Genomic DNA, 27,005 nt, shown 5'->3' with positions numbered 1-27,005 from the left:
AGGGCAAGTTTGTTGTCTGCTTTCACAGCCACTAAGTGAAAGCATGGGAGACTTCAAGCAGCTTGACCGAAACTGTCTCCTGTGTTTGGACCGGAGTAATTTGGGGTTTTTTTTCTAGTTGAATTGGAAAGGTGGGGTGCCCTGTGGTTCAAGGACCAGACTTTACATGTGCACCTGTAGTATTTTGAATGCCCACTTCTCTCTCAGATGAGGAAAGTGCGGCGGAGCGTGGAGAGGAACTGCGTGTTTGCTCCCCGGGGCCAGGGCCGTCCGTCTTCCCTCCCTTTGTTCTTCCGGTTGCTGTTTTCTTGGCAGCGCCGGGGTACAACATTAATCTGTGGCTGTGCTCTGTTTGGAAAAGGGAGCTTTTTCCTCTCGAGAAAGCCCTCCCTTGTCACCGCTCCAGCCCGACAGCGCCGGCCTTGGCTCGCGCCTCGCATCGCCGGCGTCTCGCTCCGCACCTCTCCCCGGCGCCGGCGCGAGCTAGCGCGGGGCGGCGCGTCCCTCCGGCACCGCCGGTGGGGCTCGTCCCACCTCTTCGATGCTGCGTCCGCAGACTCCTGTTGCCTGCCCCGTGATCGATACAACCGTCCAAAACGCTACAGCCACCGGGCAGCAAGCACGGTTTTGCTCCTGGATCTCCGGCCCTTTATTTTTGGATTTTGTTTTCCCAGTCACCGTGCAAACGTTCTCTGTCCTAGGCCCGACCCTGGGTTTGTGTTTGTCCCTCTTATAAACAGCGTTGTGCGGTATTGCTAACCTTTGGCTCTGAACCGTTACAGGTTGCCAGGTTGGTTGTGGGGGCAAACTGTTGTTTTAGGAAGAGTGTTGAAATGAACCTGAAATGTAAATGTACGCTTATAAATAGACCGCTCTTTTTCACTGAAGGAGTGGAAATCCTTTTCTGCCAAGAGCATTCATTTGGGTGAAAGCCAGCGTGTATAGAAGAAAAAAAGGCCCAGCAGTTAACACTTTAGGCAAGTGAACATCACTGGCAGAGGGAGAAGTGCCAAGAGAGCACGTGGGGAAGATTTCGCAGTGTCTCGAGTTCCCCGGTGTGTGTTTTGATCTGCGATGCTTCTGGTTAATGTTGGCCAAAGGGGGGGGGGGGGCTCATAAAAATCGGTCGGAACGGGGAGAGTGCTTGGAGTAGCAGAAGCGGCTCGAAGGAGACACGGAGATAAACGAAGACGATACGGAAGTACTGACAGTGTGCCTGGGGCGCAGTGAAGGTGATTCTGAGACAAGCTGGGACAGACTGAGACCGAGCCTTGTAACGTTGTTTAACTTCTGTTTTCAGACAGATGCGCAGTACACAGCTGGAGTGGCAGAAAATATCAAAAACTTGTAAGCACGTCCAAATTACTCTGCGGGTATGGTCTGTGCATGTAGCAAGGCCAGGGAATGGCTTCCCTGAAGAGAAAACGCATGCTTTTCTGCTTCCCTGTTGTATTTTTGTTGTTTGTTGCGTTTTTCTTTCTGTTCTTAATTTCTGGCCTGGCTTTCTTACGGCTGCTTCCAGGTTCTGCTTGTTCCGCCCCGTACTCCATATGCAGCTTCCAGGAAGCTGCTTTGTGCTTGCCTGCGCTTAACACACATGGTCATGCCATTTCATTACGCTTTTTCTGTCCTCTGCTGTTGCGAGAAGATGGATTATTTAGATTTACAGTAATCCTGGCAATTGTTTCTGCGTATAGTGCAGCCCTCTACCTGCTCTGCCGAGTCAGAGCAACTGGACAGGGTGATAAGCACAGCCAAACGTCAGCGGCTTATTTTGCTCTAAAATCCAGATGCCATTTTTCTTCGCGCTCCAGCCTGTTTGTTTTTCCCTTGTTCTTGCCGATAGTTGCCTTTTTCTGGCACAGTAGCTCCTATTTATGTCCCAGGGGCTCAGTGGCTTTTGCAGCTCTGCGACCGCGCAGGCCGAAGGCTGTGACGGATTATTAACAGCGAGCCGGTGCAGGCACTAACGGCATCGGCGCTCGGAGGCAGGAGAAGACGGTAACAGCAGCGGCTGTGACTGCAGTCCAGATCCCGTGATTGCATGTTTCCAAAGGATCACCGTAACCATAAGAACGGGACTCGGGAAAGGGCAGCACATCCTCCCAGCGCCGTGCCTCTCCGAGCCAATGATGGGAAAGGGGCTGGGACGCGCGGCTGCGAGAGACCAGCCGGAGAGGCTTGCGTTGCTCGGGCGCTTGCAGCCGAGCTGAAACACAGCCCTCCATCTTGCTGTGCGCAAGCTGGCGGCTTTCCCCTCCTTCTGCCTGCTGGCAGGAAAATGCACTTATCGGGGGATAATGGACTGATTGTCTAATGTATCCTGATGAAATTACCGGGCGCTGACGAAGAAAGTGCCTGTCCGTAGAAGGCCTGAAACTTTAATTGACTTAATGATTTTTATTTCTCACTGTCCCCCGCCCCCTCTCCGGTGCCTCCTGCCCCATCCTCCCTGCCAAACTCACTTAAATTATTTTTCTCCCAAATTGAATTGAGGTGGTGTGGGGACATGGCGGGCAGAGCTCGTATTGCGGCGGGGGAAGCACTTGCTGCTTCCGTACGGATCCTGGCATCTCGGTGAGAAGCTTCTGTTTCGCTGCTGCGTGAGGAAGGGAAGAAACAAAAAATGTTAGCTGGAAATTCGAGCAATCCCAAGGAGTTAGGAAGGAAGAGGAAAAAAAAATGAAAGTTTTTGTCATTCTCACTGCTTTGTCTCCCCCTGCTCTGGACAAAGAAAGGAAATCAACTTTATACCAGATGCTCTCAAAAAAGGCAGAGTAAAAATAACCGTTTTTCCCGCTTATCTCTTACATTACAGTAATCTCCGGGTATTGCTTGCCACGCTTGTGTACATACAAATTTTTCAGATGAGTGAGTTTTTTTTTTTTGTTTAAGTTTGACCCTTTAAAGGGTTCTTAACTGCGTTACAGGGAGAATATATGCTGATGTTATCAGCGTGAAGGAAAAAGGTAGAATTCCTGCTGGCCGCCCTAACTACAGCCCAGTGTGGTGTTTGTAATAACTCATCAGAGATTCATAACATAATCTCTACAAAATGGCTTTTAATTACTGGTGCATTTGCAAAATCTGTAAATGCCTGTGATGCCAGCAAGTTCTTTTTTTGGAGTACCAGTCTGCACGTCCATTTAAGCCCGTAGAAAGTACATGGTGCTCACAGCTTTCTTTAAAACTGACCCATGCTTTTTCCAAGTGCAATAAATAACAAGGGACAATCTGTGGGATGTTTGGGCAGAAGTGAATCCAGCTAGTTTCTCAGTTTTTCCACTTTGGCTGTGCTGCTCCCACTGTCCTTTATCTCAGCCGTCCTGGAAGTCTTTCTAGACCGCAGGACGTCCACATGGCCTTCTCTAAAGCAAGTGCTGGGACTCTGCCACCTCCAGGAGGATGCCTCTTCTCTGCAAACCCTAGTGAGCAACCTAGTGGTGGTCCCCTGCTTTCCCAGCAAACCAGCTGTGGAGTGCTGCAGAGCGCAGAGGCTGGACGGGGACTAATGCAGGGGATCAGGAAAGAACAGCTGAGCTTCTCTTACGGTGGCGAGAGTCGTTTCCTCCTGCTGACATTTGGGGCGCTGAGCATGCAGCGCGTGTGGGTCACCCATAAAGGAGAAAATCTATGCCGTGGGGCCGGTGTGCGGGAGCAGCCTGCCGTCAGCGTGTGCGCGCGGGAGCTGGGTTTGGTTTGGTTCTGGGGCTCCGTGTTCACCCAGCGGCTGGGTCTGCAAAGTGGTCTGTCAGACGCTGAGGCATGTGTTTCCTGCTGCCTTTCTCCCTCAGATTCCCAAAGGAAATCCACTCAGGTCTCCTGGAGGTAATTTCCCCGTCTCCACATTTCTACCCTGATTTCTCCCACCTGCGGGAATCCTTTGGGGACCCCAAAGAAAGAGTCAGGTAAGAATCAGTGAGCTTAAAAACAAGCAAGCCCTGAATTAAGTAACTGCAGCGTTTCCCCTTCTGACGGGGAAAGCTCTTCTACGCCTCTGTGCAAGGCCCTTAAACTTACTTTCTACGAGAGCCGCAAGGATGCGGTGTGGGGGAATAGGCGTTGCCGCCAGCTTTGCAGGGCTGGCCTTGCACTGCAGGGTTTCCAGCACCACCAGCACCAAGCTAGGGTGTCATTTCACCCTGAAGGTGCTCACTGTGGAAGTCCTTGTGTTTTCCAGTAACTCTGAGCTGATCAGCTGGAAACCAAAAGGGAGAGACGGTATGCCGGCAGCTTCTCCGAGAGCTGTATCATGTTTCCTTCTTAAACCAAGCCCTTTTGGCTTGCCCGAGCCACGCTGGCATCCCAGGAGCGGCCGGCGCCTTCACCGCGTTTCTCTGTTGCAGGTGGAGGACTAAGCAGAACCTGGACTACTGCTTTTTAATGATGTACGCCCAGTCCAAAGGCATTTACTACGTGCAGGTAGGCTTGGTGCTGGGGTGTCACATTTGGTCAAATGCTGCAGTGGAATCTCTTCTGATGGATACTAGCTGCAGTGATGGGAAAGGTGTTGTTCCCTCAAGGTGATGGGAACAGATACTGCCGTACATTACTGTGTGTGAAACGTGGTGGAGTAGACATGGCTGCTGAATTTCATGTTGGCCAAATAATAGATTAAAAAATCTGTTCCTGTGATGCCTCAGATTTGGAGATGCAGGGAGGGCAGGAAGCTAAGTGTCATTTACCTGTAGGCTTGGGTGAGAAGAACCTGCTTTTGGAGTATCTTCCAAAATAAACTAGGTGTCTGCCAAAACTTTCCTCTGGTCTCCTGCCTGATTGCTCTACACAGAGAGTCTGTTAGGGGGACCTGAATGTGTCATTGACACTGAGTGTCCTTTCCTTTTGCAGCTGGAGGATGATATTGTAGCCAAACCAAACTATCTCAGTACAATGAAGAACTTTGCCCTGCAGCAGCCCTCCGAGGAGTGGATGATCCTGGAGTTTTCTCAGCTCGGGTTTATTGGTAACACTCTCCTCTTTTCACCCCTGTCCCAACAGGCACAGGCATAAACACTTGCTAGTTCTTGTAAGCTGTTTCACTCTTGATCCAACAAGTTGTCCCCCTGAGATGGTAAAATATTTGGACTTGATCCCGCCTTATTTTTGCAATGATCCTTTTATATGCACAAGAAATAAAGATCCTCAAAGTCACAACTGATACTGCTGATACTCACTTTTAATAAAAATGAACCTGGTCGGTAGCCCACCAGGCAGCTTCATAGCTTAGATGTGACCAGTAGCTTTTCTGGTTGGATGGGATCTAGAATTGCCTAACAGCGTGCAAAAGGAAGTTTACATCAGCCCAGAACTATTTTGGGAACGGCAGTACATGGTTGCAGTAGCAGCTTGATCTGTTATTCTGGATACTGGTTTGACTAGCTTCAAAAGTCTAGTTCTCAGGGCAGGACATGGTCTGTTCTGCAGCCGTCTGAATGTCTCACGCATATTGCTCTCTGCTGAATGGAAGAGCTTTAGACCCTTTGATTATCCTCGTGACCCACGAGGCACCAGCTCTTTTGTACGTCCAGAAACACCAGTTCTTTGTACATCTGTGTAAAGCCAGGACAGTGCTGACAGTGCCAGCAGTGCTGGTACATACAACAGAACTGTGTATTACTTCATTTACGTTGGGAGATGGACAGATCTAACTTCCCCAGCCTCATCTTTCAGTTCTTTTTCTTCCTAGCTCTGGTCCTTATCTGCTCCACACTGAAGCTGCTCTCTCGCCTCCCTTTCTGTGCCTGTAGGAAAGATGTTCAAGTCGCTGGATCTCAGCTTGATTGTGGAGTTCATCCTGATGTTCTATAAGGACAAGCCCATCGACTGGCTTCTGGATCACATCCTTTGGGTGAAAGTCTGCAACCCTGAGAAAGATGCAGTAAGTAAACAAGCTCCAATGAAAGGAAACCGTATGTGCCTGTGCAAACGTGCACTTGGTCTGCATCTTCAGAGGTCTTGGAAAGCCTTTTCAGTGAGCTCTGCTGCCAACTGACTTAGCATTGAGCTCTGCTGCTTTTATGGAACAGGCTATGGGGAATCCTTGTGGATCATGTAAAAAAAAGATATCTGGCAGTTCAGCCTGCTGTAGTCTGCAGCTGTCAGAAAAGGCATTATTTCTGCATCTAAGCGCTAATAGGGCATTACTGCAGTCCTTGAGGAGAGTAGCCATTCCTCATTCTTCTGTGTTGTTTTCAATTCCAGTCTGCTTCTCTCCCTGAAGCCGTTCCCTGCTCACTGACTATAACCCCAGAATAAAGCTTTGGCACTGCACTCCTGTGCTGTACCCGCTTGGAGTATACATGCAGCCTGCTTGGAGAGCTCACCTCAGATGACCCACGAGCAAGCCTGCCGTGCCTTTCTGATTGTATAGTGTGCCCAAATGGAGCCAGAGCACGTAAAGATCTTGTTGGAGTTTCTCTTTAGCTAGTAGGGTGTGGAGAGGTGAAATGAGGTCCTTTTTAATGCGGTGTTGTGGGCACCGCAGTCTTGTTTGCGGCGCAGTGTTTGCATGAAGCCTTGCAAACAGCGGTAACAAAAATCTCTGTGCCCTGCAGAGCTTGTGTTTTAAGTCAGATATGCAACAGCAGCGTTAGGGACTAAACTGAGTGGGAAGGGCAGAGGAGGAGTGTTTGTGATAGCAAGTGTAAGATGAGATCACCACCAGATATTCTCCTGTCTCCTCCCTGAACATATTGTATTTACTCGTATAATGGTTATGTTCTCTCTCCTCCCTGACAGAGAATGAGCAGTTGAGTCCTGATGGCCTAGAAAAGATGCTGTGGTCGAAATGAGGAGCGTAGGATGGACCTAGTGGCCACAACTATTTTGTGATGGCAAATGCCAGAGCAAGTGGTTGCTCTAGGGATAAATACTGTATTTATGTGTTGAGGGTAAGCAGGGCACCCTTGGGGCTCTGGAGAATTGGGGCAAGGATGTGGTTTAATTTGGTTTGGTCCCTGACAGAGGCTGTGGCACCAGCTCTAACCCCCCCATGTGTGGTGCCACCAGTCTCGAATGACGTCCATCAAGTCCTACCCCTTGTGCTTGGGTCCCAGGCAGCCCCAGGGTCCTCACGGCTATGGGCAAAGTTGGGGCTGCGGGGTGAGGGGATGAAGCTGGCAATGATGCTGCTGTCCGTGGCCCCCTCCCCTTTAAAATCTTCACCTTGAACATTGATTGAATGCAATTCCTGCTGTGCAGCCATGTTAGCTCATCTCCTACCTGACCGATTCCCTGCAGAGTTTTCCCAGGGGAATCTGCAAACCTCTTAAATTCGTTGCCGTTTAAAAATTAACCTACTTTTAGTACAGATTTCTGGCTCCTTTCCCCCACTGTTTGCATGATTAACTCTGCACAGTGCCCTTTTAAACATGACTTTCACTTGTAAATCCCACTGTGCCGAATCAAATTGGTAGCTGTGAGGATTTGTCTTTTTGACTGAAAGTTGGTTGGACCTGAGCTTTTGGTAAGTGCTTTGCCTGATATGGACATATTCTGCTCTTACTTTTTAAACTAATTTTAGATTTACCTGGGGTAGAGCCGTGTGAAAAGATGACCTTGTTACCACCAACTGAGCCATTCCCCCTCCTAGCTCAAGTGAGACAGCACTGCTTTCAGCAAACGCTTCTTTTACAGAAGTAGCAAAGTGGAGAAGGAAAAATGGGATGATGTTCCAGCTGCCTCCTTTCCCCTTCCTCTTTCTCTCTCCCATCCGGAGGGAGATGACGGACCTGGTGCAAGCTCTATGGGGTCACTTTTGTTGTTGTTGGCAGTGAGGAGGGTCTCTCCCATTAGCATGGCTAGTTTTAATTTTCTAATGTAACATGAGCTGGATTAGGGTATTATCTATCATCTCCTCTGCAGCTTGCAGAGAACATGCCTGGAGTTTGCTGGCCCTGAGGCTGTGGCAATGGTCTGTGCAGGTGGGTCGTCACAGAGATTCAGTGTCCCTTGCTTCGCCCGCTGCACTTTGTCCCCTGCAGGGCAGCCGGTGACACAGCTCCTGGGAGTGGGACTCCTGCAGAGGTCGCTCCTGAGCAGGAGGTTGTGAAAATGGATGGTATTAGGGGTTTTTAGGGGTTTTTGTGTGTGTGTGTGTGTGTGTGTGTGTTTCTTTTCTTGGAAAAATATCCTCTTCCTCCAATTTGTAACCCTGTATTTTTGTCCTGCTCCCCCATACTAAGAGATACAAACTATTTTTAAAATGTTACTGCTTGGCCACTTAGAGACTTGTGTGTGGGATGCTTGGGATGAATCATGTTCCATAAGCCAGGCTGTTCTCAGTAGGTCAGACAGGGAAGGGTCAAAATTTGCCTTTACAAAAAACCCTAGGACTCCGTGTTGCTATTCCCCTGGTTCTGACTTCCTCTCTGCTCCATGTTCTCTGTGTTTTTCCCCTGTGTCCTTTACTCCCCTCTCTGTCCCTCTCCGCCCCATGGAAGATCACCATGATAACAGCTGGTGAGATCGGAGTTGCATTTCCAAGTTTATATGGTGGTATGGGTTTGAGACAGCCCAAGCAGCTTTGACAATGCCATGTGCCATACCTTTGCGTAACAAAGACTGCCAAGAAACTGAAAACTCTACCCGGTGCATCAAAGAAGAGACTGTAACTGCTGGTTTAGACTCCAAATCGTGCCAGAACTTACTGTAGCTTCAGATATTAGAGATCCTGAGGTCTGAGTCATAAGAAAAAGCCTTTCCAGATAAGCCAAGGACAAAAGAAACTAAATTCTCTGGCTGTCCCTACCTCAGTGCACTCAGAGGAGATTTGCTCATCAGGCAGATGCTAAGACGTGCCTGGCAAGGAGGACTTTGGCACTTCAACCTGTGAACTCCAGCTGCTCACCAAACCCCCGTGGGTGACCAGCTGGAGGCAAGAATAGATTCCTCCAAAACACCATTAAAAGCCCTCCTGTTGCCAAATTAAAGCCAAATAAATTAAAGCTGCATTATAAAGATGGTCAGGGCTGTTTATCACTTCTCTGTCAATCCTTTGGGATTTGAGCTTGCCTTTGTCTGTTCCTCTTGTGATGCTTAGGCAAGGTTTAAGTGTGGGGCCTTGTGGGATTTTCTCGTTTCAGAAACACTGCGACAGGCAGAAGGCAAACCTGAGGATCCGGTTCAAGCCCTCGCTCTTCCAGCACGTGGGAACCCACTCCTCCTTGGCTGGGAAGATACAAAAGCTGAAAGTGGGTACCCAGCACTGTGACGTAGCGCGCTTTGCCAACCGTGCAGTGCACACGGGAACTGGCTGCTTTTGGGAAAAGTGGTTGTGGTAGTTAGCCTTGGATAGCCACACGCTCGCTTGAGATCATCGGTGGCAACAACTGATAGGCATGTGGCACCGGATTTATGTGCAGCAGTGGTATTCCTTTCTGCATTGTGCTGGACTAGGGCATAGCTATCGTGTATCAGCACAGCAATAACAGGTACTGGGTCACGTGCAGTCTTTTACGCCTTGGTATGTTCATGCCCCTCAGGGAGAGGAGACAGTGGCTCCCCTGCTGCTGTTCGCTACCTGCTTTTCTGACACAGTTAACAGAGACATCACTTCAGCTTCTGCAAACTTAAATGAAGTATTTTAAGGCCTTTAATAAACTGCCCTCTCTTTGCCTTTCCCTCACCTAGCAGGGAGCTGGGTTCGCGTGCCCCTGCCGAGAGGCAGCGAGACGTGGGGGCTTCACCCACGGGGTTTTCAGGGGAAGGGAGGCATTAGACCGAGGAGGGACAATCTGCTGCAGCGATTTTAAATGGGTTGGGAGGAAATAGGTTCCCAGTCAGGAAATAAGGTCTTATAATTGGAGAAGGCTCCAGCCTGGTTTTAAAGAGACCAGAAAGATTTGCCAGCTGAGCTTCCCGGATCCTGCTTCAGAGCAGCTCCATGTGCTGGGCAGATGGTGCTGGGTGCAGCCTTGCTTGGTGCTGGCTGTCCTGGCCACTTGTCCTGAGCATCGACACACAGGGCAATGATTTTGAGGCACCAGCTGGGAAACCCCGGCCTGACGACTCCTGGGTTTGTTTGACTTCGTTCCCATCCTCTTCCTCGTTCTTGAGATTTGCTGTTAGGCAAACTAGAGCTTGCTGCTTAGGAGCTTAAATTGTATGTGTTTAAACAACCGTAATATCAACAGACTTTAGCTTCACACAGCTATGTAAATGGACCCATAGACATGCATCCCCGAGCTGTGCTCAGTTCTGCCTACCTGAGCCCCACTGCCACTAGGTAAGTGGTATAATCCCATGCGTATCCCAGTGCAGGACCCTTCAGGGCATATGATCCAGTCACTTTACACTATAATCAGCCTACCAGTAGTGTTTTCCCTAGGTTTAAGGATTTTTTTTTGTTTGAACTGAAAGCTCTTAGGGTAGGGACATAGTTTCCTGCTGTTGTGGTATGCTTGGCACAATAAAGTTTTTTTGGTGCTGGTTCAGAGCGCTGAACAATGGCTCTTCTGTGAGTTTTGTTGCTGCTTCTAAGGTTTTTTTTTTTTTTTGTCCTTCTGAGATCCAGCTTCTAAAAGTTGCCCAGAATTGCCCCCTCTGATACCTTCACCAAATCATTTCCATCCCTCATCCCTCTATGCTGTGCAAATGGAGAGCTTTTCATCTGCGTTGCCGTGTGGCTGGAAACCCTGTTTCTCACGGATTGAAAGCAGCTCTTGACTCTTTTCTGCCCTCTTGCTTTCTATGCCTTAAGGACAAAGACTTTGGAAAGCAGGCGCTGCGGAAAGAGCATGTCAACCCTCCTGCAGAGGTGAGCACCAGCCTGAAAACCTACCAGCACTTCACCTTGGAGAAGGCTTACCTGCGAGAGGACTTCTTCTGGGCCTTCACGCCCACTGCAGGAGACTTCATCAGATTCAGATTCTTCAAACCACTCCGCATCGAAAGGCCAGTGTCTCCAGGGCTTGGCAGGAGGCGGGGAGAGCCTGGTGCATGCACAGCTACTTTCCTTTTGTTCTTCCGACTCTCCCATCTGTGTAATTTCTTGCCCTACCCCGTTGCTGCTTGGCTCCCTGTGAAGCAGCTGCTTTTGCCAGGGGACGATAATTTGCCTCTGTGTGTGCTGCTCCCATGTGTGCCAGAGCCCTTTGCTTACAAGCACTCCATCCATGATTTGCTAACCTGGCACAGAAGGTCTCCTTCCAAAACCCATAGGCTTTTGGGAGGAGGAAGTTGCCTGTTAGAGTGAGATGTCTCATGGCTCACCTCGGTGGAAGACACCTTGTCCCCTCTCAACCAGCACTTGAGTTTCAGCAGCCTTGTTCTCTGTCACAGGTTCTTCTTCCGCAGCGGGAACATCGAGCACCCAGAGGACAAACTCTTCAATACAACTGTGGAGGTTTTGCCATTTGACGTACGTGTTTGATCGAGCATTGAGGTGGGGGTGGAGTGGGAAGAAAACCAGGTGGAAGGCCAAAGGCTGCTGCGAGTCTCCGCCGAATGGCCAAGGGTGCTCACGGGGGCTGCGCTGAGGTTATTGCAGTTGTGTGGGGTTTGTGGGTGGCTCTTGTTTGCCTTGTGCCCCAGCTGCCCATTCTGCCCACGGGAGCCCGTGCGCTCGTGCTGCTGGCCTTGCGCAAAGCTGCTCTCTTTCCCACAGAGCCTCCAGTCGGATAAGGAAGCCTTGCAGGAGGGAAGAGGCACAGCCTTCAAATACCGCAGGACATCAGACGGCTACATACAGATAGGTAGGTTAGCGGCTCAGTGTGGAGAGCTGCCTGCTGGTCTTGATAATGCACCCTCAGATGCTGAGCTTCAGATGAGTAAGACCATTATTTCCATTTGCTTGGAAAAGAGGCACAATCACTTAAAGTGATTTTTTTGTTGTTGTTTTTGTTTTGTTTTGCTTGCTGGGAGTCAGACTGGAATGAATTTTAATCATTGCCCTCTCCTGTATGGGGCACCGCTGCCTTCCTTCCCTTCTTAGAGTAGGTGTCGTCTTTATTTAATTTTTGGTCCTACATTTCTGCCTGTCTCTGCTCTGAGGCGGGATCAAATATTCAGATTATCCCTAAAAGACATGTTTGACCTGTTCTTGAAAACCTCCACCAAGAGGAGGGGAATTTTGCACTCTTCCTCCGTAACCTGTCTCAGTACTTAACGGCACTTACAGCTTGAAATATTTCTCGTGATACTTGAGCTTGTTTTGTTGCTTGTCCTGCCCTTGGACAAGAACAATCGATTGCCATCCTACAGTGTCCCACTGATGCATTGTAAAGACCTTGTGTCCCTGCAAAGACTGCTTTTTTTTTTTTTTTTAATAGACACATTTTTTTAAAGGTCCCTGGAATTCATAGCTTTTTGCCTTTTTAGCATTCTTCATCATGCTGTCTGGTTTCTTTCAGCTACATTTTTTTTCAAAATCACACCCAACATGGGGCACAGCAACAGGCTGAGACCTTGCTAGTGTTATGGAAATAATAGTTGCCACCTGTAATTGCTGACCTGCCCCTCTCATGTTATGGATCCTGACCCGATGTTGGTCTCGTACAGGACTGTGCTGTAGTCGTCTTGGGTTTCCGAGCACTCCCTCCCCCACCCCAACACTGATGCCTAGCCAAATATTTCTCATTCTATATTGTTTATCTATTTTCCCCCTTTTCCAAGTGTAGCATTTTTTGCACTTTATTGAATGCCATGTTTCTGCTTTTCAGACTGTGCTTCCGCTTACAACAATCACTCATATACACGGCCCGAGTTTTGATTGCCTGGGGAGAGAGGGGAAATCACTTTCCAGCTGATGTTTTTCAGTGAGGTAGTCTCAGCAAAGGGACCGTCCCAGTGCTGGGGTTCCTGCTCTTGGGCTCTGAGAAATCCTTGCTAGGACTTTGGAGCTGGGGGGGAACAAAGACCTCATTGTTTGGGGAGGGGGGGGGGGGAACAGCACTATCCACCCAGAAGCTGCCCGAGGCGTGATGGCTCCTGTCCACGTTTAACCTCTTTGCTCCTCCTTGCCAGGCTCCTTCTCCAAGGGCGTTGCGGAAGGAGAAGTCGACCCCTCGTTTGGGCCGTTAGAGGCGATCAGGCTGTCCATCCAGACGGACTCCCCAGTGTGGATCATCTTGAGCGAGGTAAATCTAGGCTGCAGGCTTAGAAAAATTGCAAGAGCTGGGCCTAGGGCACCCTCATCTATTTTGCAGCGAGGGACTGAGGCTTTTCTCTTTCTGCCTGACCCAGTTGCCTTCAGACGATGGAGCCGTCGGGCAGGAGGAACGGGCCCCACAGCAGGAGAAGCTCTTTAAAATCAACCTTTCTCCAGTATCTTTAATTAAATCCTGCCCATAGCACACATGGGTACTGTGCTGCAATTGCTTGAGTCTGATTATGTCCTTCTCTCCTCAGATTTTTATCAAAAAAGCGGAGTGAAATGGCCATGATGAAGAGTGGACACATGTAGCTCCCTGGTCCTTCTCCCTGCCTTCCCTCTACGTCCTTCCCTGAGCCTGCTGCAGCCGGGGCTCGGCCACGGGAGCGCAGCGCCTCGCCGCCTGCTCCGAGCCGAGCCGGGGGGACCGCGGTCCCAGCGCGGTGCAGGAGGAGAAACGCGCCGGCGCGTGGGGGCTGCACAAACCTCACCAACCTGGCGGTGAGGCCAGCACTGGTGTAACCGTCTGCAGCTGGTGCTGCTGGGGCCGGACAGACCTTCCTCTGGGAGAATAGCAGAAGAAAACAAAAAAAAAAAACTAGAAACAAACAAACAAAAAATATCTGGTGCAAAGGTTTGGTTTTGCTCCTGCAGGCAAGACCCCAGGCTCTCGCTAATCCTCTCGTGGGTGTATCGCTGATGGGTGCCGCTTAGGGCGCACCGACACACAGGGCAGTTTGGGGTTGGGATGAGCTTTAGCAAGCATGGAGCCCAAAAGCACCTTCAGCCCAGGAAAGGGCAGTTGCTGGCTGCGTTTGGGGTTGGAGATGGCCAGTTAAAGCTTAGTCCTGTAGGCTGAGCCCTGCCTTGCAGGGGTGAAGGTGCACAGGGAAGGAAAGGGCTGGGGACTATCTGCATTGCCGTGGCGAAGGCAGTCACGCCTGGCCGTGGCCGAGGACTAAGCGAGGGGAAAGACTGAACCTCCTTGGGGTGGAAGAGTAGTGAATGCGAAAGGGGAGGTAGAGCTATGAGTATGGCGGGGGGGGTGGGGGGGAAGCCACACTGTGCCTGCCAGCATTGAACACAGCCCCTTAACTCATGGTGAAGCCTCCAGTGTCTTCACGCCGTGAGACGGAGTGCAGAATCCATCTTTTTAAATAACTATTTCAGTTATTGATTGGTGTGAATTTTTGGAAAAAAAAAGAGGAAAATGAAGAAAAAGAAAAAGTAGTTCAGTTCAAAAATAGTAGGGATTAGTGTAATACTTCGGAACAATTTTCTGAAATCCCAATGTCTCTTCAGCTATACACTGGAATGCATTATACTACTTTAACGTGCTGTATTTTTTATTATTGGATACATTTGATTTTTTTCAAGTACATCTCTCTCTCTCTATATATAAAAATATATAAAACAACGTGCACTGTAATAAAAGCTAAATTTAAAACCTTTGCTGCAGCCGTGAAAGTCCCTTGCAAGCAGGGCGCCCCGCGGTGTGCGGCTCCTGCCCCTTCTGCGCTCCTGTTTGCTGCCCTGCTGGTTTGCAGGTGCCGCATGCCACCCCGTCCCAGGCGCCCCGGAAGCGCAGTAATTGCTCAGCATGTGCCACTACCCTCTAGCGTGAAAGCGTTGCTTGTACGGGGTGGGGGGGGGGAGGACACTTAGAGCAGCCTAACGGGCAGCAGGTATTTTTGTCCTAGTGCCACCGACTCCTGTTACTTAAAAAAAAAATTAAAACTTTTTTAGTTATTAAAACTAATACCAGTTACGGGGCGGGGAGGGTTATTTGTTTCTGCCCTGCCTGGAAGAAGGCCCTTGCCCACCCAGCGCTGTGAGGCGGCGGGCGGCCGCCGACCTACACCGCTTCTTTGAACACCCACGACCGCGTGGGCGAGGAGCTGCGCGCCGGGGGGCTGCTTTACCCCCACCCCACCACCCCCCGAGGAGGAAGAGGCGTTTGCGGGGGGAGCCGAGCTCCGGCCCCGGCAAAGCCGGAGCCCCGACTCCTTTCTACAGGCCGCCGGGGCCCCGTCGAGGTCGCTGCCGCCCATGACGAGCGCTCCCGCTTCCTTTCCGCAGGGGCGGCCGAGGGCCGGGGGCGGCGGGGCAGGGGCGCGCGCGCCTCTTCCCGAAGACGGCGGCGGCGGTTTTCGGGGCGGCGGCGGCCTCCCCTACCAGCCGAGGAGCCGCCGGAGCTGGCGGCCCAGGGCCGTGTCGGCCACCAGGGCGCCGAGCGGCAGGAAGTGGCCGAGGAGGCCGACCACGGCCAGCCCCAGCAGCAGCCAGAGCAGCCGGGCGCTGGCGTAGAGGGGCCCCAGCCTGCGCGGGGAGAGAGGCGTCAGCGAGGCCGGCCCGTTTCGGGGGGTTTCACCCCCACCCCCCGGTCCCAAGCCGGGTACTCACCGTCGGCTGGGGGCCTGCGCGTATCCGTGGAAGTACTGGAAGCGGGCGCAGAGGTAGAGCAGCCCCGAGGCGGCCGCCGCACCTGTGGGCAGACGGGGGCCGGTCCGCGCCGGGGGCCGAAACGCGGCCGGGGGGGGGGTCGGGGAGGGGCCCTCGCTTCGCCCCGCAGCCGCCCAGGTGAGAGCGGCCTGCTCGGGAACGTTCTGGAAGTTTCTGTCCTTCCCTCTTTATTAGAGGTGGAAATTTCTCCCCCCCAAGCAGCGGTTCCTTCCTTTCGGCGCCCTTGGCTGGCGGGTGCCAGCCCGCGCTTCCGAGGCCCTTCCTCGCCGCACAGGCAGCCCGAGCCCCCGAAGCCGCCTCGCATCCGGCCGCGCACGACGCACAGGGTCGCAGCCAGCCCGGGTGCCCCCCGGACACGGCTTTGGGCAGGGGGCAGCCGCGTGGATGCGAGGTGGGGGGGGGGGCGTCTGTGCCACAGTGGGGTTTAAATTTGAGTCTCCTGGTTTGTGAGGGGTTTGGGGGTTTTGCTTTTTTGTTTTTTTCCCTCCGCCTTACCTTGGTGGAAGAAGATACCAGCCACCCAGAGGAGCGAGATGAAGATGGGGAAGTATTCGGAGCAATTCACCCTAGCGAGAACCAGAAATAAAGAGTTAAAAGCGCGTCGCCGAGCGCTAGAGAGAGGGGTTAACCGAGCTAAGGGGGGAGCTCAGACTAAAACTACGCTGGAGCAAACCGAACGGGTCACTTAGCGGCACCGCGCTGGGGAGAAAAAGCCTTTTCTGTAACCGAGGCCAACCGATACCCACCGTATTTTACGGTAAAAGAAAACCCAAAGCACTGACAGCGTTTGCCTCACCCCAAAGTCACAGCGACGCTCCAGCTACGAACCGCGGTGCAAACGGGGTTTTGGCTCCTGCCGGGAGCTGCGGGGCCGGAGCTGGAGCCGCGCTGGGGCCCCGTCGCGGCCCGGCTGGAGCGCCCACCACCGCCAGCCCGGGGAGAGCTTCCCTAAAAGCATTTCAGGCACCTTCTGTTGCCCTTTGCTGAGCACAAGCCAGATTTTGGTAGGACACAGAAGGCACGTGCTCAAAGCAGGAGGGTCCCACCAGACCTCACTCAGCAGAAGGGGACCAGGGCTGCGGCCACGCTCTCTCTCTTTCCTTCTTTTTTGTTGAGTGACAACAAATACAGATGTTTTTTCTGCAAGGAAGAGGATGGGTGTGTGTTGGGAGCTGCGCTGCTAAAGACACAGTGCTCTTGCTTCTCAAATTCTCCTATGTTTTACATTTCCCTAGAGAATTTATCTTAAATTTGGCCCCCTCCAAAAAAAGTTATTTAGCCTCAGGGAGCCAGGCCAGATTGGGAGCTGGGAAAAGTTTGAAGACTGTTACGCTGCAAGTGCAGTTAGAGCCTCAGCGAGGCTGCCGCGTTTCCATAAGTAATAAATCAATACTTTTTTCCACCCCCTTCTCTTCTCTTTCTTTCTTTTTTTTTTTCCCCCCAAGTCTATCAAAACAAATGATCCATCCGCATCCTTTTCCACAGGGGAAAGGGAGGAGAAAGACAAAACAAAAAGAAATACCCTTCTCCAGCCCAAGCCCTCTGGGGTCATCTCCTCCCCAGAACATGACGGAGAGCTGCCTAGGGCTGCATCTCCCAGCACAAACATAGTCGATTGCATTCAATTAAGAGCAGCACCAACAGCTACCCATCGAGAAAAGGCTGATGCCTCCCATGCAGGTTGGCCTTTTGCTGCCTCATACAAGGACCAAAGTGAATATTTTTGCCACTCCGCAACCGTTTGCTGTGTGCCGGCAAGGAAAAGCATCTGCTTTGCTCAGAATTTACTGCTGCGTTTGAACTACCGTTCAAACCAGCTCCAACCTGTATCTTTCGACTGCTGATGAACCAGCATGACCGAGACAAACGATGGACCTCGGGGCTTGCTGGAAGCCCCAGGGATCTGCAAACCCTTCCCCGTTCAGCTCGAGCGTTTCTATCTCCATAAGAGCAAAGCAAAAAGCATCAGCCCTCAGCAGGGGCTCACCAGTGCTGCCTTTCACATTACAGTGGGGAGAAAAAACAGAAAAAAGTCCTCATAATTGGTTTGGCCAGCAAGGCCCTTTGCTTCAATTCAGCAGCAAATCTGTACAAGCAAATATCAAGGTATTAACGCAACTTCAGCTGTTCTCACACTTTGGAGCCACCGTTGCCGTTAAAGCTACTTAATGAGTCTACTGCATTAATGCTAAGCACCTTTACTGCGTCTTCCATATGTCTACTAATTTTTAATTTGTCTGCCTCACGTAATGCCAGAGCAAATATCATCGTTGCTGGGCAAAACTGAGACTCTCTAGCCAAAGCAAAAAGCTCAGCCTCAGCAATCCGCATCACAGTCAGCCCATGTACAGCGCACGTCTTCAAGCTTTCGTACTTTTACATTTGCAGTCAAAGCATTAAAAAAAAAAACCCAAACCCTAGTACCAGCAGCAGTAAGTGAAAAGGTGATCTCCCTCAGCCTTTCCTGGAAGCAACAGCATTTCACTCAAGTCATACCTAGATGTAATCACCATAATCACCAAGTCAAAACCTTACTGAGCTCTGAAGATCCGCTCAAATTCAGGGTGGCCTCTTGTCTCCGGAGGAGAGATCTTGTACTTCCGCCTGGCATAGATCACCTGCAGTGCAAAATAGGCTAAAAACAAAAAACAAAAACAAGAAAACACGCATACACAAAAGGTAGCAGTCCAGCAGTGTTTTATCTAGCCAAGCTTGATCGAGTTTGGAACCAAGCAAGCTGTTAGAGGAAGACAGCTGACACCATCTAGGTTCACAGCCCAGGCCCAATAAAAAAGGTCACGCATGACCTGGAATAAATGTGCTATTTGTTTCATGCTTGTACTTTAAGTTCAGATTTGGTTATCCAAGCGAGGCATGTGCAGCGTGAGGAGGGATGTGGTGGCAGTGCTTTGCATCGCAATCTCGCACCACCAGCAGCAACCGAGCCCTCGGTGCGGTTTCAAAGTGGATCAGACACATCCCAGCCACGCGTTGCCCTGGGCCCTGCCCTAACGCCAGCAGCACACCCGAAAACATTAGTGAGTCCACACCCCATCGCAGAACTCTACTTTTTTAATCTCACAATACGTGGAGCATTAGGATACCCTTGACCAGCCTAAGGGGACCGAGGTTAGCATGCTGCAGGACGCCTTGCAGGCGGGTGGCTCTTGCACAAAGGCACCACCGTGAACGAGGCACCGAGCACCAGCCAAACTGTGAAGCCCTGGGATATTATTAAGCCAATTAGAGACATTTCCTAATCACGGCATTATATGGAAAGTGGAAGGGGGGAGGATTTCTTCTTTCACTCTGTTCCTGCAGGCCCCCCTCCCCCCCCCCAAAGTTCAAGGCAGCTCCTGGAGAGCAGATGCGTCTCCAGTGACAGCTGCGAGCCTGTGTCAAATTCGGGCCAAGGCACTTGCTCGGCCTCTGCTACATCACTCATACGTAAGGGACGTGGAAAGTCATTTTATTGTGATGAAAATTTGTTAACTTGAAGATTTGGAGGCTATTTCGCCTTTTGATAAAAGTCCTTATTCCCACAGGTGATTGCTGCTGTTTCAAGCATTTCTGCTTTAACTGCACTGTTAAATTTTTATTGGAAATGAGGATTTTAGTTTAGTTGTTTACTCGTATACCATCTATAACAAAACAATTACCACAGTGGCTGTGGTAGCACACTGCTAAGCAAGCCGCCTGGATTAGCAAGGTCCTCACGTACCCCTGGTTTACGTGGCATCGGAAAGACGGGCAAGGAGCTGGGCTGCAGGGACTCTGCTGTGGGCTGCCTTATTCTAACGAAGAAGTTAAAAGCAGAGCAGCAGGACAGAAAAAGGAAAGTAGAGCCAGATGTCAGAAGATTAAAGACAAGACGGATCCACGTACGCCTGCAGGAAAGCGTTAGAGCATACGTAGAGAAAAAGGGAATTAGAAATGTGAATAAATTGATGTTATGTGACCTGAGTATTATACAATATATTGTGCATTGAAATATACACAGAAAATAATTTAAGAAAACACACACACACACGTTCTGACACCCTGCATGGAAGGGCCCAGCCCTAAGCACGAGGTGCTGGGAGAGGAAGGTGAGGAGGAACAAATATCCTGGTTACTCTACGTGTTTGTAAGACGCTGATTGTGGTTGAGGCTATCTTCCTGCCCCTGTGATGTGCCAAACTGCAACACAGTATCCTGCCCGTAAAACCAGATAGGTCTGAGGTAATGCAAAACTTGCAATTCAGCAGCGGCTGGCAGATCTCTGGCAAAAGATTACGAAGCTTGGGCGCCTCGTTACCTCCTCTCCACATAAGCACCTCTCCCCTGTGCAATTATTCAGTGTTTTCACAGTGCCCTATGCCAGGCACCCCTCCAAAAAATGGAGTTGAAGCTACTGCAAGGGCACACGGATCTGGGTTGCGGCACGAACCAGCGAATGTCGCACACCGGTCTTTGTCCGGCCTCGCGAGAACTGCACGCGTCCTGCTGCAGCATCCCCGCTGCTGCTGAGCACACGGAAAATAGTTTTAGGTGCAAGCGCTCCGTCAGCTTTATGCTCAACATCTTGCCTCGCCTAACAGGGGCGAACGTCCCGACGATGCCTGCAGCAGAGCCCTTGTGCTTAGGGACAGAGCACGTATAAGAGAAGCAGCACCCGAGAGCAGCAAGAGCCCTTCCCAAAAGGGGAAGTGCTGCAAGCCTGGCGCGAGGCTGGAGCACGAGGATGAAGAGCGACGCTCCAAGAGCAGCAGGTCGCAGAACGAGCTGCTGAAAAGCCCCACTGCACAAACCTTCCACGCAGAGGAGACTTTTCAGGGAGAGAAAACTGCATCTATTCACCAGAGCGTTTACAACTAATTTTTCTGTGCTTCGTATCTCGAGGTGAAGCTGCGGTGTTGAATCCCACGTGCCAAATAAGGACTGAGCTCCTCTTGCAGTTTTTCCCCCTCAGTGGGAACGTCAACAGGACTTTCACTCTCTACTTCATAACTTGCCAAACCTTGTTACAGCTGGTATCGGTCACACTCGAGTGCACCTGGCAAACCAGCCTGACAGACAGTGACATTGCATAAGCTTCATTTCCTTTGAAGCCATACTAAAAAGGGGAAAAAAAAGAACTAATTCTGGTAGCAGCACTCCTGCAATCGTTCAACACCGGGCAGCAGCACGCACTTCCAGAGTGCTAAGCTCGGCGCCTTGCTAAACTGAACATAATTAAATTTCAAAAAGGGGGGAAAAAAATCATTAAAAGAACGTGGAAGCAAACTGTGGACTCCCAGAAAATTTGGGGGGGGGGGGGCGGAGGGGGAAGGGAATCAACCACCCCCATGCTAAGCTCTGGTGTTGCATTAGGTCTCCCACAGGACGGAAGCATTGTTTGTACGCCTCCCCCGCGCCGCTGTCTCAACGCATCTCACTTAGCTCCGTCCCTCGCGCACCGAAGGCGCCTTGGCAAGGTCCTTTTACAAGACGCAGGAAAGGGTCCCGCACAGCTCTGAATCAAGGTGACATTACCATTTCTTACTAGTGGAGAAAAGAGATATTCTTAAGTATTTTGCAATTGCTGCTCCCTTGCTTCCCAAGCAGAGACCACAAGATTAAGCTGCTTTGTCCAACCTAGCATAGATAGAGGACACCGTGTTTGCTATTTATGGCTTTACACCTATATGCGGTTTGCAGAGCATTAAAGTGTGAAATGCCTAGGGCTGTACACTTTAAAAAACACTCATTTCTTGTAAAACAAACCTATACATTTAACAGAGACAAAGTTGCTATTTAGAAATTGGCTGTTGAGGGATTGCCAGTGGAAGGGATTTAGCAATGCTCCTGTAACTTCTTTCAGTCTTAAGTTCTGCTTCACGTCTTTTCTTCTGTTTGCACACTTAGCACCCTCTCCATCCCCACTTAGTTTAATAATAAAAAGATTCATCAGACAAAAAAAAAGCTTCTATTTGTAGTTGTTGGTATTTCTCAGTAAATTGTTTGATGGAAATTACTGATATTATTCGAGATTTCTGATTTATTCTCTAAGTAGCATATTTGTGTTTTAAATAAGGCTTATATTGAGAGATTTGTCATCTGAGGGCTAAGACTACACCAGACTGCTCAGAGAATCCCATCCAAACATCTTTGGGGTTCAAGAGCTCCAAGGTGAACAAATTCAGTAATGAAAAAAATAAAAACAAAACCCCAAACAAATGGAAATGTTCCTGATCAAATCTTCCCTTACAGAAAGGTGAAGACTTCGATTCAAACATTTATACCATTTTGTTAATTTTTACATTCTAAATACGCTTAGACCTTGCCATGCCATTGCTGCCTCCCTTCGGCAAGAGGTCAGAAAAATCTGAAAAATTTCTCACAGGGAATTGGCCAGTGGACAGACAGGTGGCAAAATCTTGTTGCCAACTGCTTGACATACACATGGGAGGCCAGTAAATGGTAGCTTTTCAGAACTAGCCTACAACTCCATAGTTTTCACTTTGCTGTTGAGACTGAGATCTGACATACTAAAAGGCGATTTCATAGTCCCATTTCAACCACGAGCGCGCTTCCGCAGCTGGCAACAATGGAAGTCAACAGAGCAATATTGTAACTAGGGTCAAAAAAAGGCTTTTTAGCTCCGATCTGCAGTAACGCAAGATTAAACTTCCCAGTTCCACATTGTCATATCAAATTCCCTTCAAAACAGTACTTTATGAACAGTTCTTTACTCTAGCAAAGTCCATGTTAGCATGAACTAAAGTGGAACGCAAAATGGGCACCTTTCAGCTATCCCTGCTCATATCCTGAATATTCAAAAAATATGTTAATTTAAAAGCCCTTTAGACCAGAAACATACAGAATATTCTAAAGACCCTTGCTATCAAATCAAAATTTAATATTCAATGCATCACACCTCCTTTTGCCATTACATCCCTGCAGCATTTTCATCGGAGGTGCAGAAGTTGGGCTTTGAGACCACATATGTACTTTGGTCTGCCACCACCAGCACGTTTTTTAAAACTTCTCCCTGCCAAGCCTGAACCCACAGGAGACAACACAGGTTATTCCCCAGGACGCATGAGGAAGAAGCAGTGCAGGCCTCTCAGCAGCAGCAATACCTGCTCCAGAACCAAATTCTCCACAGTTCCTCCCTCGTGCCAGGCAGGAGGGGCACAACCACCCGCCTTCCCGAAATTTGCATCAGACTGCTGAAGGGTGGAGAGCTTCGTCTCAAGGTGCCTCAATTAAACACAACACACAGAAATAGCGTTGCCAAGCTATCTTCTTGTTAAATGGTCAAAACCAAACACACCTGCTTGATCTGAGAGCAGGTGCTCCAAGTTCCTTTGAAGACTTCTGCATCTATTTCAGACCAGAAGGGCTTGCAGGCTCAACAGCTGGCTCAGTTTCTCCAGCTGTACCAGCTGGACAGAGGGTTTCCCTCCTTTGCAGACCTTGTGGTCCAGAGAGAGATCCATCTACGCTCCCTTCACAAAACGACTGAGGGCGGGGGGGGTCTCCAGTGCACTGAAGACCACTGGAGATGGTGGTCATTTTGGACAGGGGCAGTTCTCCCATGAGTTCTCTGAATGAGACCTCTTCACCAGCAGAGATGGAAGGTGTTTATTTGTGAAGCATGCGAAGAGACATCATCACAAGTGACCTTTCTAAGAGCAAGGCTGGTGTACAAGCTTTCACTGAGCTTTAATTCTCATAAATCTGCACTCTTACAACCGTTACGGAAAAGAAAGGTTTGACACTAGATCATATTGACACAGGCTCACTTCGAAAACATATTTTTAAGTTAATTAACATGCCCAGTTGTGAACTCTCAAGAAATTACTTTTACTCTTTATGAATAAGTTTGGGGATGTTAGTGAAACCTTTCATTACAGAGAGAGTGATGCCACAGAAAGTAGGAAAAAAAAATCAAACTTAAATAGACGTATTACCCCTTGAGTGACACCAATTGTCTTCTCTCACTTAATGATCTTCCTTACTTAAACTGCTCAAGCACTTGCTGATGGTTGTAGTCTGCCAGCCGTTTTACTCTCACCTTAACCATTACTGCTTAAATCAAGCTATATTGCTTTGCAGTACAAATTAAAAATTTACTTGTTTCAACCTTTTATGCATCTCTGAGGGCACAAAAACACATGCTAAGTAGAAAGCCGGGCATGAGCTAAGAGCCCTGCAAAAAAGAGGTTAACAGCGTGCAGCTTTGTAACACAATGTTTGAACTAACGTACCACGCCAAATCAACGTATTAGTTTCCAAATTACTTTGAGCTGTCACAGGGCATCTTATTTGTCATCTGCTCAGCACAACTAAGTTACATGAATCAAATATATATCGGGCACAGGGAAGAAATACCTGAGTACTTTAACCTCTTTTCCATATACATTCTTGTCACAAATGATTTATGTCCACACATGCATTTGCGCACTGCCTTTCCATCAATACAGCCAACTGTAAGAGAATGTCCTCACCAAGCTGGCCTTGATTTTGGCTACTGCAGTAACTTGAAATATTATGAATTGCCTGCTGAAACTCAATCACAGAAAATATTTCACCTTAAAAACATTCAATTGTCGGAATTATTCTAAGTTTAAAAGTAAAATTTAACTTTCACTTCCTTCTAGGGTGCAGGCTTTGAGGTTTGCAAATCATTTTAGCCCCTATTAAGTAATGAACTTCCTCATGCATAACACCTCCATATGGAAGGGTCAAACAATTTGCGTTATTTACCATGCTGGACAACAGCAATTTTCATTCCCGGAGACTAAAAGCACAATACAGGAACTAAGTGCCACAAAGTTTAATACAATTAGCTTAATACTATGTAGTTTATATAAAGGACATTTACCTTGCTCCAGGACTCCCAGAACAGTGACAGCGGCGAGCAGGTCTATCTGATTTCTCATGTTGCTCCGTACTGACTGTGGACCAACAAACTAGTCCAGCGTAATGAGCGTAGGGCTGCTCTCTATTTCCCTCTCCCTCACTCCACTCTGCAACCCAACCTTCTTACTGTGCTGCAGCAGCACGTGTTTCCTCCACAATGTTAACCCTCCCCACGCCACAGAACAATTTTCCAGCAGAGCCAGCCATCCAAAAAATTTGATTAGAGCTAAATATTTTTTGCTGAACTATGTAACAGCAGAAGTTTTCTGCGCGCACCACAACTGGAAGCCCCTGCAATTTTATTTACAGATTTTCTACCAAGTCAGAATGACTTAAGTATTACTGGCAATTCAAATATGATGGGGATTTTTCCAACCCTTTTATTATTAGCTTTAATCAGTTCTAAAGCATCTCAGTTATGTGCGAGATTGTAAACAAAACAAAACAAAAAAAAGGCAGCTTTGCAAATCAGTGCTTCCCCTCTTAATCTGAGTACTACAGTTGACATGCGAAAGATCTTCTATACTTTAGCTACAATAATTTAATTGTTACCGGATTCTAATTTTTTTTTAGAAAGCATTCAGGTGTTTAGCCACTTAACTGCTACTGTAAGTTTACCAAATAGAGGACAGGCCTTGTGTAGTGCTCAGTCACTTTTTGCAGTTTGCTAGGGCTTTCAAATCCTGCAAAACAAACATTTTCATGGCTAAAAGACAGAACACAGTTTTTAGACCAGGATAGATGGCATGCATAGGATGTAGAAACAAGCTGACCTTCGGAAAGGTTAAACAGACATCAGACTGAAATTAGACTGTAAAATCTAAAGCTCGAAAAACGGAAATATCTTAGCCCCGAATACCTCTTCTCACTAGTCCACAAAGGCAAGATATTTATTAGTTAAAACGTTAGCAAACTCACTCCAAAACATGGCATGTAAATAAAAGACTTGTCTGATTTCAAAGTTTTTGGATCCAAAAAGGAGAAAAATGTATTATTACTCTGTCAACTGTCTTCCTTAATTTGGGTGGAGAGGGAACAAGATCTGCTTCAGCCACTGCATTTCTCTCCGATTCTCTCTCTCTATAGACACACAAACACAGTCATCTCAATACAGAATTTGTACACAGTACCAGCAAGAAAAGAAGAGACCTGCAGTTTCTCTTGAGCAGGATGCTGGAAGTTTTACTTCTACTTTAGACCTTCATCTCCTCAAAAATCCCACTGTGACACCTTATCAAGTCAAAATCTTTCCAGTTAATTCAAACAAACAATTGTACATATTTTGTAAAACACCTGGGTAGGAGAGCAAATCACTCCCTACCTCGGCAGAACACTCATGCAATACAGCTTTTGTCCCTCCAGTCTGCCAGCAGACCCAGGCTGGAGGTTAACTTTGTATTTCTATTTAATGAAATCTATTGGCAACCCAAGATTTTCATTTGAGGTCTCCAATATGAAAGTCAGAGGGGAAACGTCACCGAGAGTACGCTTCTGCTTACACCATTTCAACAACCAGGTCAAGCTCTAGGAATCACTTATGTTACAGATTTGTATTAGCCTCTGGAAAAATCACTACATCAAGAGTGGGGAGAAAAACAAAATAAGGAGGGAGGTTAGCTTCAGAGCAGAGGTTGAACACAGGCTGACACGGACTCCTTAAAGTCTTTGGAAAAACATGCATGTGAAAACGTACGTGCTGATGCTTTGGGAAGTTTCCATTTTACTCAACTTTAAATAAAACTTAATACCTTTAATGGGACAATAAAGCAAAAGTTAAAATAACTTAACAGTCTCCATAAGCAACAAGTGGCAACCATGGTACTACTGTTTTAACTTTTTACTGCATTTGATTCTTTCTAAGCCTCTGAGGTTGCATTCCCCCTCCCTGCAAACACAACTCAAAACTTGTAAAGGAGCAGGAAATACACTCAAGCAATTCAGGGAGCACTTTGTGAAAAAGTCTGAGGTCTCTAAGATGGGGCTTTAAACACAATAGCCATACAATAACACACTTCAGTTCAAGGCTTGGGGAATGATCTTTCAGTGCTTGAGGCTGATAAAATTCTTACCATATAGAAGGATGTCTGCAGTTGCTCTAACATGTAAGATGAATACAACCTTAGCAAGAAACACAGTCACACTTTGCAAATTTTTCTTTATCACTATTGCTAAATCTGTGGTTGGAGAGAGATATTTAAGATGTCAGTTCAGAACTTCAGTAGGCTAGATCTAATCAGTCAAAAGGCACACTTGACAAACAGGAAATGCTACATTAAAAAAAGAATTTTTAGTTCTGCTCTGAGTGATGTGATTCACTGTTAAGAAAACTGCTTTGAAATGTCCAATTCATTGGCATAATTCATCAAGTATTAAATTAATGAATACTTGATAACAACAAGAACATACTAACATCCAAACTCACAGCAGGGAAGCTAGAGTCTTTTGGACACCGATGGAGCCAAACTTCTGCTTAACTTCTATTCTAACCAACATACACAAGCTCTCTCTTAACAGAGGCTCAACAATCTAACAAGGTCTGAAAGATATTTTGGCACAATTTTTC

General features: G+C 48.5%; 2 protein-coding genes across 5 annotated transcripts in view; one reads left to right on the top strand and one right to left on the bottom strand.

The window, feature by feature from the left end:
• Positions 1-14,542, top strand: part of MGAT4B (alpha-1,3-mannosyl-glycoprotein 4-beta-N-acetylglucosaminyltransferase B) — a 59,713-nt gene extending 45,171 nt beyond the window's left edge. For all 3 annotated transcript variants that reach the window (XM_068959386.1, XM_009672128.2, XM_068959385.1), the window contains exons 5-15: positions 1,301-1,347; positions 3,795-3,908; positions 4,347-4,422; positions 4,849-4,963; positions 5,748-5,878; positions 9,084-9,191; positions 10,700-10,893; positions 11,281-11,359; positions 11,606-11,693; positions 12,964-13,076; positions 13,348-14,542. In XM_068959386.1, coding sequence (XP_068815487.1) covers positions 1,301-1,347; positions 3,795-3,908; positions 4,347-4,422; positions 4,849-4,963; positions 5,748-5,878; positions 9,084-9,191; positions 10,700-10,893; positions 11,281-11,359; positions 11,606-11,693; positions 12,964-13,076; positions 13,348-13,371 — 1,089 coding nt within the window. In that variant the 3' untranslated portion in view covers positions 13,372-14,542. The remainder of the gene's footprint in view (positions 1-1,300; positions 1,348-3,794; positions 3,909-4,346; positions 4,423-4,848; positions 4,964-5,747; positions 5,879-9,083; positions 9,192-10,699; positions 10,894-11,280; positions 11,360-11,605; positions 11,694-12,963; positions 13,077-13,347) is intronic.
• Positions 1,354-25,250, bottom strand: LOC104142559 (leukotriene C4 synthase-like). 2 transcript variants are annotated; one of them, XM_068959387.1, is made up of 5 exons: positions 24,405-25,244; positions 18,089-18,188; positions 16,049-16,119; positions 15,494-15,575; positions 1,354-2,599 (listed from the first exon to the last, which is right to left on the bottom strand). In XM_068959387.1, the coding sequence occupies exons 1-5, from the start codon at positions 24,460-24,462 to the stop codon at positions 2,401-2,403; spliced, it is 510 nt and encodes a 169-aa protein (XP_068815488.1). In that variant the 5' UTR covers positions 24,463-25,244; the 3' UTR covers positions 1,354-2,400. The 2 variants fall into 2 exon arrangements, with proteins under 2 accessions (XP_068815488.1, XP_068815489.1); XM_068959388.1 differs by lacking the exon at positions 1,354-2,599 and adding an exon at positions 14,286-15,409 and having other exon boundaries at positions 24,405-25,250.
• Between the last annotated feature and the right edge of the window lie 1,755 nt (positions 25,251-27,005).

Source organism: Struthio camelus, chromosome 13, assembly GCF_040807025.1.
Source record: "Struthio camelus isolate bStrCam1 chromosome 13, bStrCam1.hap1, whole genome shotgun sequence".
Taxonomy (NCBI): domain Eukaryota; kingdom Metazoa; phylum Chordata; class Aves; order Struthioniformes; family Struthionidae; genus Struthio; species Struthio camelus.
This window is presented reverse-complemented; position numbering and strand designations above follow the sequence as displayed.